Here is a 14,367-nt window from a genome sequence, read left to right on the forward strand (position 1 = left end):
ACAGTAAGACACAAAAGCTTTAACTTTAGCTCAGTGAGATTATTAGTACACTAAACCATTTCTTCTATTCTATTACTGTAAGTGGGGGAAAAGTGAATTTGAAAAGGTGACCTAAAAATAACAGAACCATTATACATTCCATTAGCATTGTACAATTTTAGAGAGGTGAATTACCAGCTGATGACAAAAAAAAAAAAAAAAATCATGCAATTTTAATACATGGCCCTGTTGTGGCTACTTAATGACATGCTCCTAGCAATTTTAGAATTCCCTTTCTGCTTGAAAGCAAAAGTAATTTCTACAGAAGTGTTCTCTACTGGAATATACTCATGCTTCTCAAGATAATTCCACTCTAAGTGCAGGCATACTGAGCAAGCAGAATTGTGTACCACATCTTCAACTGAAAACCTTGACAAATAGCCTATTTCTCATGACCTATAAACAAGCACAATATGCAGTGTGTCTTTTAGGTGGTAAATACTCAATTCAAATACCTCTAAATGTTTACTAAGTGTAGAAGTTATGTGTGTAGGAGAAGGCTGTGCATTATCAGCTATGTAAACATATATTATGTTGTTATTTTGGTAAAGGCATTAAACTACCAAAGATATTTTAACATTTGTTTCGTGAAACTTCTTCACACTCATTCATTATGGGGATATTTTTACTTATTCAGTTAATATACTGGAATGATTCATTGGGAGAGCCAAACTTTCTAAAGGAGCAAGGCCTAGGGGTTGCATTGCTCCAGCACACTCACTTCTGAGTAATTAGTCAATTTTATTTAAGTTTTTACAGAGTAGGCCTCGGTCATCTCTGAAGTCATCTCCCCAGTAAAAAACTGGCAAAATACATAAGGAGCAAAACCCAAAATACTATCTTTAGGAAAGCTGTTAACAGCACATACACACTACATTTTCCCCAGGTAACAGCTAGCAGTCACTAGAGGAAGACAGAATGCTGAGGGAGGAAAAACTCCTGGAGTTATAGGTACTGCCACAGTTTCTGAAATGCAGTGCAGGGGCAAAGCCATAATAAACCAGATTTCATTAGTTTCAGTATTCAGTGAACAACTTGTTTTTCCTATCATAAAATAATATAAAAAAAATTAATGGATGTCTTATTGGTGTTTTTCTTATGAAAGAAAAGAAATACCCTTACCTCTCCACTAAAAAGTCTGTGAAAGAAGCCTCTCTTTGGTTTAGGAGACCTCTCTCTCTCTGGTGACTCAGTACCATCAGTTTCATATGCATTGATATCTTCAAAGCATCCTGTTTCAATCATCTTTGAAACACATGAAACATAAATGAAATATCCATACAAGCCTCTCAAACAAGTTCCATTTACTCTGGCTGGGTACTCCTAACAACTTAGAAATTCATGAGCCAAACTACACCACTCGCAGAGCTCCACGAAGGAGGGCACAAAGTCCACATTACCTCTCCTTGTGTACCCAATGAACTAAGGAATAGCAATGAGCGCGCTGCCACGCAGGCAAGTAGACAGATGCTCCCTCACTTTGGCAAGGCAGTTCTGCTCATGATGTAATAAGCAGTTTTTAGAAAAAGAATTTCATTTTCCTTTCATCTCTTCTGCTCATTTCAGAGCAGTCTAGTCTAACAAATGTAATATCTCTATACTCTGAATTGAATTTAATTAATAAACAAGACACTGAGTAGGAGAAATTATTATTCTATGCAGAATAGTGGTACTTGCATAGTATTGGGGGGGATACTTTTTACAAAGGGAATGAATTGCACTCTTGGGGAAAAAACAGCTGATGTCTGACCACAGTAATTTAATCATCATTCTGGTGGTTTTGGCAACCGTCTATCAAAACACAACTAACACATACCATAATTAGAAATAAGGCAATGAGATAGAGAAGGTAATACTTCACAAGGGAAAGAACAAAACAAAACTACCATGAAGACTGGTCTCTGTAGAGAAGTGATGGATTTTGAAATAATCTGTGTTTGTGTGTATAGAAAACAAAGTAATTAAAACCACAATTACTAGGTGCAGAAAGGACAGCAGAAAAAATAAATGTCAAAATGTAACAAACCGGCACGGTCAGAAGGGGGAGAGTGGCTAATGCCCACGTGTAGTTGTCATTTATCGGTGAGTGCCACTGATACACATCTATCATAATGGGCATGTAACCAAAAGAGTATATAAATGAGCTTCTGTTGTAAACCATGACATTCGGTAAATTACGGGAGAGGAGGTGGAATTCTAGAGAGACTGAGCACAAAGATTTGAGGGAAAGCTCAGTAACATGAATTAAAAGAAAAAATAAGCAGAAATGTAAAATGAAGTTTGCAGTTATTAACTGAAGAGAAGGAATTACAATCACCAGAATTCCACAACTACTTTCAACTTTATCCCTCTATGTGGGGTTAGAGTTATTAAGAAATGCACTGCAGCTTAATGACTGGATCATCTTCTGAAGTTCAGAATTGCAACACAGCAGAGGAAATATTAATTTCTCCAACAGCCTATGGTTCATTGTTTCTTAGTGAAGACTTTCTATGTCAAATGACACCTTTCAAATCTCCTTCTTAGTGCGATGAAAAAAAAAAAAAAAAAAAGGCAAAAGGGAAACAAGAGGGAATGTACTTTTTTTCTCTGAGTTGTTCAGAAATTGCTTATCTTTCATGTTCAAGCTTTAAATAAAATGTTAAAAAAATCATACTGGGAAAAAAAAAACTATACTAGTAAAATTGAAGACAACACTAATTTCAGAAAGTTATTAACACCTTATAATAGGGGGAAGGCATTCCTAACAAAAACTAAAATTTAAATAATTGGTACTGAATGCTCTTCCTGAAATAAGATTTGAATTTCCAAAATACAGACTGAACTGCACACAGATGTAGCAAAATTCTAGTATTCTATGCAGAATAATAGAATACTCATTCACTAGGCAGATGAAAAAGCTTTAAGAGAAAGTCTGACTCAACTGATATTGAATTGTTTGTTTTGAAACCTTAGAAAAGGTGAATCTGCAGATCTGTATTACTATTGTCACTTGGATTGTCTACTGATATACAGACATGACACACAAACAGCTTGCACTGTGCCTATTTGCTTTTGAATACTTTGAACAGCATTCTTTCCCTCTCCTATGAACAGCAATATTGAATAATGTGATAGAAGAACAAAAAAAATGTGGTTATACTGATGGTAAATACTGTTCTGTATGCTGTATCTATGATGGCATAATGCCAGGTTCTGTTTATGCACATTTACCATTTTAGAAAGTTGTTTCTGTTTCAGGAGAAACCTTTTTCTGAAGTCTCTCAGCAAAGAAGTCTAAAGCTGAAACTTCTTTACATCTCACAGAAAGTTAATACTGTAGTTATATCCCTTATTAAATCTTCTATATTGCTGTGCCAAATAAAATAATATTTTATGAAATATACAATACCTCATTTTGCCAAGGGATTGAGACACAACCCGTAACAAATTTGGAATAGAAGTCATCATCTGTTGTATCCAGGTTCACTCCTTTTACTGTTGAAAATTGCTCTATGTCCAGGACATCTTTACAATATACGGCACGTGGCTGCAGTACAATACAAGATTGCTTCATTAAGGTTTTGGGGCTTGGGTTTGGCAGGTTTTTGTTTTTTTTTTTTTCTTTCACAATGAGCAAAGGGGGAGTGAAATGTCTACAATTTTATATTTCACATTGCTAATCACCAAATTGCACTATACTGCAAAACAGAAATGCAAAAACTTAAAAGACTGTAATCATAAGGCACCTGAGCAATTCCATCCATCCTGCAAGTAACAGAAAAGAAATATCAAAACCAGAAACAGTATGCAACTTCTCTGGATTTCTTTATGGTTATCAGAATTCACTCATCTTCTGTCACCCTCTTTTCAACTCCAGAGTAATTTCTTCAAAGCTAATCTTCATTTGTTCAGCATCTGAGCTATGGAAGTAGACTTTTCAAGGCTAAGAAATCAGCTAGAAAGCTCCCTAGAGCAATACCACTATTGGAAATTGTTTTGTGATCTCAGATGAAATGCCACAAAACAACTAGCGATCAATAGTTACAATGACATTCTCCTGCCCCTTTAACTAAGTTTGAAGGTTTCTCTGGCGTTCACATGATTGCTAACATAGAATTATAGCAGTTCTTGCCTTTTTAGATACTAATCAAATCTGTCTCACCTACTTACATCTGGCAAGAACGGAGGTTCTAACATGTTAGCTTCCAGCCTCTTGAAGTTAATATTCTTGAAAATAGGATGTTGCTTTACCATAGCAGCTCCATCTTCAGTGCAACCCAGTCGTTCCCCTGGATTTTTAGCAAGTAACTACAAAGATACAGGAAAAAAAAAGCTGATCCAATGATATAATCTCATAATTAAAAAAAAAAAAAAAGAAAAAAAAAAAAAAGAAAAAGCAGCTATATACAATGTCTTTCAATAAGTTTATTTTGTTACTTGGCCTTTTATTAGATGAACTTTATCATGGTATCAAAATGAACTGGAAATTCAAACTACAACATTCCAGGAGCAAAAAGATTTTCAGAAGACAAAAGAATCCCTGAAAGCAGACCATTTGAAGATTATACCCAAAGTTATATGAAAATATTTTAATTGATGCCATGCTGAATAGATTTTACAGCATGAACTTTGCAGTAGACTTTACTTTTAGAAAATAAAGACTTTTTTTTTTTCCACTGGGATTAAGTAATGCACATAATTTGCAAAAACTAGTAAAGAAAACTTTTGAAGCTTTCGGAATAGATTGTGTCTCTTATTAAATTTAAGAACATGCAAGATAAAAAAAAAAAAAAAAAAAGCTGTTGTCTTGTACAGACTCTTTTAGGCAAGGAAACTAGTATACTACTTTGCCATTTCTCACCGTGCAGTATCAAAGCTAAGCATGCTATCGTACTCTACCTATAATTACATGTGGTCCAAGGAGTACCTTTTCATTTATGTGATGAAAAATCAATTTATGCAGCCTTCCTTCATCTTGAAAAAAGTTCTGAATTCTCAAAGTTTGATAATTGAACAATTAATGGACAATCACAAACTTCCATTTGAACCAAAGAAAGATATAAGAACTCCAGTTTTGAAAAATTTTCAATAAAAGACATTAAAAGGATTAGATATTTAATTTTCAAACCTCTACGTCTCTTCACCCACCATCCTGCAGATGGATTTTGCCTCCTCTGAGAACTTGTCTGAGTATGTTTCCTGGTCTTCCTTTACTCTCCGGTCAATCTCATCCCGTTTGACCCTTTCCTTATGCTTCCTGAATGGGGACTGTCCTTCAATCATTTCATAAATCAAGCACCCAAGACCCCACCAATCTGGGCTGAATGTATACTTTTCGTTTTTGAGCACTTCTGGAGCTACAAAACAAAAACAAAGACACTCCCATGACAATTCACTTTAAATTGACTAATTAAATATTGTAAAAACTGTCACGTACTCTTTTGGCTCTGTGCAGAGATCTTTGCATAACTCCTCTCTCTGTACTTTGAAGAAAAGTTAATTTCTACAGTGAGGACTCTGTTTATATCCAAGAGAAGCATTTAAGCTCTTTAACACTTAAGATCAGTATTGTTTACAAACTGAGAATGATGTTTTTCCAAAGCATGGAAAGAAATGTGGTGTGGTAGAAATTTGTCTGCTTACCTGTGACCCTAAGTCTGTTTGAACCTCAGAAAAAAATTAAGTGCTTTGTTAAAGTTCTACCTAAAGCTGGAATTTCCAGCGTTAAGTTTTCAAGTTTATTAGTAGGCTTATAATTGAGTATTAACATCTACCACCTTTCTTCCCATAAAATGTCTAGTCCAGGCCCAAAATGGTTCTTTGGACATCATTCATATGTTCACAGAAGCAAATTTTCCAGTAAAATATAACTAACAAAGGATACTTTACATACCCATGTAACCAACAGTCCCAACTCGTCCTCGAACTGTTTCTCCTTCTGGAATCTGCACAGCTAATCCAAGATCTGAAATTCTGATATGTCCTATTTATGTGAACAGAAACTATATATAGTCAGCAAATAATAAAGTATCATCACTTTTAAAACAAAAGATTTCTGTAGCATACCTCATCAAAAAACACCCCAAAATATCAAAAGATTAATATACTCATAGCACTACGTTTATTTAACTTAACTAGAAAGGAGTGATCATCATTATTCAACTTCTCCTTAAATATATAAAGGAAGAGAGGCACAGATCTAAGGGGTTTCCTGAAGGTCATAAAAAAAAAAATTGCTAAGAGTTAAGTACTCTAATTCCTAGCTTTGGCATAGGCTACTACTCTAGGACAAATAGAAATGATGACTGCTCATTTCAAATTCTGTATCTGTGCATCAGACACTTGTATTTTTCCATTCTGTATTCCCACCACAAACACTTAGCTTTCTGACTGCCTAACAAAACATCCAAATTTACTCAATTTATTCCATATATGAGAAAACTGTAGCCTCTATGGACACACTAGGTTTCTTTTAACAAAGCATCATAATAATGCTAAGCACAAGTAATTGGAATTGCTATCACCACTCCCACCTCAAAAGAAAAGCAGCCCAGCCATAACCTACTTAGAATTCTTTATATTGTAACATGCCAGTTCAATATTAGGATTTCCCCTTGTCATGAATCAGTCTAATGTAGGTAACAGCTATTTCACTTTATTAGCCAAACTTCTCAAGTTGACTACTTTTCCTATTATGCATGGCATTTCCTCTAGTACCTATAATGTCTAGGTAGTATGGTGGAAGACTATTATTTGTCATGAACAAAACTGCTCAGATAGGGAGACAATCCAAGAAGGGCAATGGGAATAAATTCACCCCACCCTCCCTTACATTCTCATGGACAGATACAGTTCTTTGCTGGACAGACTCAACAGCAAATGATTCAAGCCAATTCAAGGCAAGAATTGTATTTACATTATCCCAATTTAAAAACAGATAAGTTACTTTCTTAATAAAAGGCTAGACAGAAGGAAGGACAATTGCATTTTCAATGCAATTTTAAAACAGAAAATTGCCAATCATATGTAGGGTGTAAAAAAACAAACCAAACCAAACCCACACTTCTGTCTAATAGTGGATATAAGGACAGGGACACTGTCCTTTACAGAAACATCACAGATTCACAGAATAATTCACGCTGGAATAGACTTCAGAAGGTCTCTAGTACAACCTTCTGAGAAAGCAGTCAGCCCAAAGTGTTCAAGGTTTTTTAAATTCTTGTCTAGAAAGCCTCCAAGAGTAGATACTGTATCACCTCTCTGGGTAGCCCACACCAATGCCTGAGTGTCCTTTGTGCATATATCCTGTCATTCAAAAAGCTCTACAGCATCAATATTAGCTAATAGCATATTAATTTCTTATTTACATGTGATAGATAATCAAGGTGTGGGGAGAGAGAGCAGAGAAAGTCAAGTACCACTCCATATACTGGTTGGAAACAACTAAATGCTCTTGAGCAGCAAGTGCTATTTTAAATACATTCAGATGTTCTTCTATTCCCTGACTTCTGATGAACTCCTTTTCAAGTGCAGGATCTGAGCTCCTGAAGCGATTTTCTTATTAGTCCCCTCTGCTCTCTGGAACAAGATCAGAAAATCCCTGGCAAAAAGAAAGCATTCTAGTGCAGTCCTGCAAGGCTACATTTTTCCTCAAAGAAGCCTTCAGCTTTTGCAAGACATTGCTGGAGAGAAAAATTAAAGAATGCCATTTGATGTCTAGCAGAGCTTTAGTTCTTGCAAAGTCACTTCTTCCAAGTTTCACCTTTTTATAAATTTATCAGTCAGAACATGCTGACTTCAAAAAAAAAAAAAAATGCACTAATGACTTCAAAAACAGTTTTTCCTTACCTAAAATACCCAGCAATTACAAGAACAAACTGGTAATATTCATCCACAGCTTAGAAGAATGTAATTGCTGCACATATTCTACAGTGAATTCAAAAGATTCTGATAAGTTTCATATGAAGTCATTAAAGAAAATTTGGCTTTTAAAAAACAAAAAAAACCTACAAACATTTCTTCATACTGTTTGGATTTCCTTGATTCCTTTCAGCCACATATGCATCAGTGACCATCAGACCTGTTTTAGTTGAAATGTTAAAACAAACAGAGAAGCTTCAGATTTTCTTTTTCTTCTTTATTACTTATACATTATAGTTCCCTAAATAAAATTCTGGCCTCACATCTAACAGATCATGTTTCCATAGCTGAAGAAAAGACAAACACAGAACAAATCCATATAAAAGTTTTAGCCATCTTAAATCAAGAGGAGGGAGGAGAAGGAGGATCAAAAGGGGAAGAGTAGCTTTTTCAAGGTGGGAAATCGACCCATCAAAACATCGTCATTGTCATCCCCCCAAAGATGCAGTATTTCCCCCCTAGTTTCAAAAAAGAAAGGACAGTTTTTTCTTTATTAATTAAAGTTAACATTTGTCAATAAGGTCTTTTATCATGAAGAAATCCCTTTGATCTCTAGTACAGTATTAATTAGATTTGTAATTCCCAATTTCAAAATTAATTTTAATTTTTACTTACCACAGTCATCAAGGAGTATATTCTCAGGCTTCAGGTCTCTACAAATTAAACAGAATGGAAGTGTGAATTATACAAAGGCAAAGTTATTAGCCATCATCAAGTGCAACTGAGGCAACGTAAGACTTCTTGATTCTGATTAAAGCAATTTTTTCCAGTTTCCACCTATATCAAAAAAAGTTGTGAAGTTGAGGATCTATAATACAAATAGTTTAACCACAGAACTTGAGATCCATTTTTTCCCAACTCTCTGACCCATTTATATTAACAACAGCAATTCATATTTCATAGATGAGAAGCTTCCTCTACACAACACTAAATCCTGCTATGAGGAACCATCAACTTACATCCACATTTGTGCTCACAAGTGAAAGACATTTCTCCTGAGAGTATCAGCCATACAGCTCCACAATGGCAAAACACATCAGTGCTTGCTGCAGTTTGATGCTGACACCTCGCTATATTCCACATCAGGCTGTCAGAATATCAACAGAAGGTAATATTCCCCAAGAGTAAGCATAGGCTTAATATCATCCATTCAGAATCCATTCCTTTAATTTGGACATTCAGCTTCTAAAGTGTACTAGGCACTTCCACTAGCTAGGATTCTTTGCAATCAGCTTTCTAAGAGTCCCTACTACTTTTCTATAAACATCAAAGTTTCATGTGCATTATTTTTTTAGTTATTAAATGCTAATAAGACTCAGGAAGTAGTAAAAGGGCAATTAATTCAGTGCTGTAATTCTGCAATTTTATAGGCATCTTCTTGTACATTTTTTCTTTAAGAACAAAAGAAGAAACTCAATGGGATAATTTGGATTCCCACCCCAAGGAAAATTTGGGGAGTCACTGAAGCTGAACCAGAAGCTGTTGAGAGGTTACTTCTAGGATTTATCCTCTAGCAGATTCTACTGAGAATATACACATTTATATTTATATATATATAATATGTATATGCATGGAATATATGTATGAAAGATATAAAGTATATGATATATGTAATTGTGATATGCATCAGAAAGTCTGTGGACTGCAATACAGTCTCTTAGATTTATTCCACCATAAATATCATAAGTCCAGAAACGGACAAGCAAAAATCAGTACTTGGCCAAATATTCAGTTATTATTGGAATAAATTATTAAAACCAATATGTACATATATGGGTCTATGCACTGTTGTGACAAGAACAGTTATTCATATACAAGTAGAAAAGACTAAATAATGTAAAAGAAGTAATTTTAGGAAGAGCAACTCCAGAATTCAAATTCAAAATGAGAGAGAAACACACACACACAGTTCACCAAGAAATCTGTATGCTATTTTTTCCAAAATATTGACAAATTGATGCTCTGAAGTATGTGTATTCATGTTAAACTTTCGTTATTTCATGAGATTAACTGTATAAAGTATTCAGCAAGGTGGTTTGCTTCTAATACTTTTATGTTTATCCAGTCCTCATAATGTTAATCATTTGATGCTAGATATGAGATTACAATACTAGAGAAATCAGGAGAGACCAGAGTAAAAAAAAAAAAACCAAAAAACCAAAAACCAAAAAAACCACCCCACCAATATAAAAAAAAAGCAAAAGAAAATTCAGCTCAAACTTTAGGTAGAAACAACTTGAAAGCCCATAAAATATGTGCAGGTTAACATACGTAAACAAGTTTAAGGAGTTCCATCTCCAAGAAGGCTGATTAAAGCCAAATCTAATACTTACTAGCAACTTCTGCTGTTTATTAGAAGCTAATTCTATTCTGATACAATTTTGGTCACTCAATAGTAAACCTTGTTTCTAGCCAAAATTCCATCTCTTTAATGCTCTTAGTTTCTAGGCCTAACAGTTCTGAAGGAAGTCAGCTTTTAGAAGCATTCAGCTATAAATTCTAGCTCTGGGATGCTAGCTTTGGGGTATCGGCCTTCTCCCTCTTCCCTTCTTCCACCATGACAGAGGCCGAAGTCACAGTTTCTGTTGGAATACACCGACACTAGTCCTGCACTGGATAACAGGCTGCTTGAGCTGGAAACCACGCTCAGGAGGAGAGCTAGCGATGCAATTCTAGCAGAGGCAGCAGGTTTCCCCTATGGAGCAGAGAAAGGCTTGCAGAAGGACTACAAAGCTCACAAAATTAAGAGGTTCATTTAAAAAGTTAAAGAAAATTATATATTATATATTTATTTATATTAAATTATATATTTTATATAGATATATAGATTACATATTTATTTTAAATTGGACTAAACAAGCACTAGTCACTTGGTGCTATAGCTTACACCAGCCTTCTTACAGAGAAAATTTCTAAATAAAAATCCTTCTGAGGATTTAACTGTAACGATGTCTGCTCTGAGCTTAGGCACAAGGCAGGCGAAGAGCTACTTGGTTTTATCCACTACAGCTCCAACAGGTCTTTCAGCCTGATCGTCGAAGTTCCAGGCACATTCAGTGGTGCTATGGGCACCTATCTGAGTTTGTGAGTTCGGGAGAATCTATGTATTCAAGCAGTTTATCTGATAAAAAATGCTGCCACCCATGACAAGTCAGGTAACTCCTGCAGGAAAACTCCAGCAATGAAGTCCCTTTTGGAAAGCAGGCACTTGTTCCCCACTCTGTCTCACGCAAAACCTGACTTTGCTCTAAGTATTATCAGGCTTTCTATGTAGCAGACGGATGAATAGCTCTACTCCTGCCTGTTCCTGTCTGCTTGCTTATTTTTCTAACATCAGCACCATATGGCAAGTTACAGGTAGTTTCACAAGCTCCCATTGAACAAGCAAACTGGCTCAATCACAGGGCAGCGTGGGGCCCTCCTCCCAGCTCCACACCTGTTCTTTTAATCCAGTGGGAACCCCACTCACAAAATGGCACAATTGACTCCAGGGTCCTACAGACAGCACTAACTAATTCCAAGCCACTGCTTGGAATTCACTAATAACTGGTATGAAGACATATGAAACACACAATAAAGATTGGTGTTAATGGAAAGTTAGGTCTAGTTTTTCTACTTTGAGGCGTTTTGCTACTGATGGCAACACATCCCAAATATAATGAATTTATTAAAAAATTTTAACAGAGCTGACTAGCAGCACATTCTAGAACTGAACAAACAGACAAGATGAACTGATTTTACTGCTATCTGCACCGAGGATTTCTGTTTTCAGAACTTCCGAGTTTCTCTTCTTCCAGTGCCTCTACAGTCCACTTCACTGTGAATATTCAGATCGATAGCCACAAAAAGACATTCTCAAGAAAACAGTATATAACCATATGTTACAGAATTAAAGTCTGCTTTAATAGTTTAAGCTATTTGTCTAAAAAGAGAGTTTTAAACTCCTCCTTTAAAGCTGGAAAATAAATACAGTAATAGATCTTGAGATATGGGAACAAGAAAAAGAACTAGCTCCAATTTCAGAAATTCAGTAGTCCTACAACTATTAATGCTTTCAAAATGACAGCAAAATAAGAAAAACATTCCTTCTGTATTTTCTTGCCCTGGAGAATGAAAAATATTAGTTACCATAATTTGGAAAAATAAATAATTGAATCAATGAAAGTGTGCTTCATTATGTTCTCCTCTCACAACAACATTAAAGCTGGAGATTGTCATCATAACTTCTTTGCTGAGAATAAAAGAATTATGGCAAATTTTCCCAAGCTTTCTATTTCACTAACAGTATATAATCACTGTATTGCTGCTTAAATGCATTTCCATTAAGATGCCTGATAGAGAATTTTGATCATGTACCATATCACTGTAATTGGTGACATTCTGAAGACTTCCATGCCCCCTGTTTTGGCTTCTTGACTTTAAAACTGGAAAATTTAAAACTATACCCCTAAATACATGATACAAAAATAAGTACAATTGGAAAAAATAAATCAAGACAATCAGGAAAAAAAAATAACGTTAGCAAAAGAGACAAAACTTTGTTCTACAAAAAAGTTGCTAATTTGAGACTAAAAAGCACAGGACAACGTGATTCTACGGAGACCATAAAATTATCCAAACATTTTCTAGTTTTAGTACTCAAACATAGTTGAGCTGACATGGTATAATTGGAGTCTCTTTTCAGCTGTTTACATACTGGGCAGGAACTCGCTTAGTATGTCCTATACTGAACTGTTTAAATAACGCCTTCAGGTATTATGATTAAATTTAAGCCCTTCTTTTTCCTCCAATCTTACAATTTATCCAGTTATTAACACACAGAAAGGTAACTGTCTCCTGGGCCTTCATTTTGTTATGAACAGGGCACTAAAAATAATTCCCATTCTTTTAATTAAGAGGCAATTTTACTCAGAGTTGGCTGTGAAACTACTTTTTTCCTTGTTCATACATTTAAGGCCATGCAAATTCTTAATAATTGGAAACTGATTATGCAATAGCAGTAAACAAAGCACAGATCTAGACACTAAGATCGCTCCAGAAGAAACCACAACCACTCCAAGATCTGGAAGTACAGGCAAACACCACGAGGATTTGACATATGTGATTGAAGGTTGTCTTGTAGGCAAATAGCTAACAAGTTAGGCTTAAACACAAGGGCTGTGGGGTTTTTGTTGATTTTGTTTTGTTTGGGTTTTTTTGGTCTTTGTTTTGTATTTTAAACAATCAGTTTTGTTTTCACTTGGGCAATGTAAAATGACCTAACTTGTAGCTGATCCATACGAGGAGAATAATGAGCAAAACCATTCATCCTTGATTCCCTCCTACATGCATGCCAAAACACACTGTGTAACATTGCAAGATTGCCCAAATTCTTTAGGGAACCACATACAATGACCAGCGTAAGCCGGATTTACTCTGTGGTTCTGCCACTTTCTGCTGTGTGTATGTCAGTCTTCTATATTGGGGAGAAAAAAAAAAAGACTCTTTACATTAAATTTACGCAAGATTATACTCTAAATCCTCTTTGAGAGCAAGTTGTACTTGGTGTGACACACCAGAATTATAAAGAAAGCATTCTTAGTCCACCACTTTGTTTCACTTGTTCTGTAATATTAATGCATGCCAGGGGTTAAATGATGTATGTACAGAGATAGAAAATAGCAGTAAGATCATACAATCTCAAGTACAATGCATGAGGCTCCCGACAGTTTCATTAATGCAGAAGCAATAAAGTGTTTGTGGGAGGAACCTGAAATAAAAAAAACAGAAGCATGAGGGCAATATGGTTTATAACTGACTTTTTACCCTCTTGGGTGTAACAAATACAGCAGCAAGAGACTTCTACAGCCTTCTGTGAACTTCTACTTTAGAGTGGGCAGGAATAAAGCCCATGATCCTAAAACTTATTTATTTATTTGAATTACTAATGAATTTGCTTTGTAAATCATAATTTACATATATGTATAATTTTACAAACAAATTTTGAATCAACTTTATAATGTTTTAGAATATATCAAGTATCTAGACCTAAATTAACAGTAAGACAACAAATAAGATCTGTAACTCTGAAGGACACGACATGAAAAGGACAACTAAACTTTTTTTTTTTTCTCTTCTTTTACTGTGAAGTTGAAGTATAAACTTGGTGTAGTAGAAAACAATACATACATTCAGTGCTGAACAGACATAGAAACTTGAAAGTACAGTGACTGTAGATGACACTCACCTGTAAACAATTCTCTCCTTCTGCAAATCCTCTAGACCACAGCACAGTTCTGCAGCATAGAAAATAGCCCTTTCTTCATCAAAGCCAGGATTTCCCATGTTATATATGTGAAACTTCAAATCCCCTCCATTCATTATGGTTAATACTAAACACAGGGCATCTTTCGTCTCATATGTATAGGATAAACTAACCTAAAAATG

At 35.2% G+C, this 14,367-nt stretch overlaps 1 protein-coding gene across 2 annotated transcripts in view; it reads right to left on the bottom strand.

Moving 5' to 3' along the window:
* The window catches only part of GRK4 (G protein-coupled receptor kinase 4), a 44,673-nt gene that overhangs the window by 4,900 nt on the left and 25,406 nt on the right, over positions 1-14,367 (bottom strand). The window contains exons 9-15 of one of the 2 annotated variants that reach the window (XM_086746497.1): positions 14,168-14,358; positions 8,557-8,594; positions 5,915-6,004; positions 5,170-5,378; positions 4,192-4,329; positions 3,431-3,568; positions 1,162-1,284 (exon numbers count right to left, since the gene is read on the bottom strand). In XM_086746497.1, coding sequence (XP_086602623.1) covers positions 1,162-1,284; positions 3,431-3,568; positions 4,192-4,329; positions 5,170-5,378; positions 5,915-6,004; positions 8,557-8,594; positions 14,168-14,358 — 927 coding nt within the window. Of the gene's footprint in view, positions 1-1,161; positions 1,285-3,430; positions 3,569-4,183; positions 4,330-5,169; positions 5,379-5,914; positions 6,005-8,556; positions 8,595-14,167; positions 14,359-14,367 lie in introns of those variants that run through there. The other variant, XR_015258408.1, reaches the window with a different exon arrangement.

The sequence above is a fragment of the Chlamydotis macqueenii genome, chromosome 4 (genome assembly GCF_036417535.1).
Source record: "Chlamydotis macqueenii isolate bChlMac1 chromosome 4, bChlMac1.mat, whole genome shotgun sequence".
NCBI lineage: Eukaryota > Metazoa > Chordata > Aves > Otidiformes > Otididae > Chlamydotis > Chlamydotis macqueenii.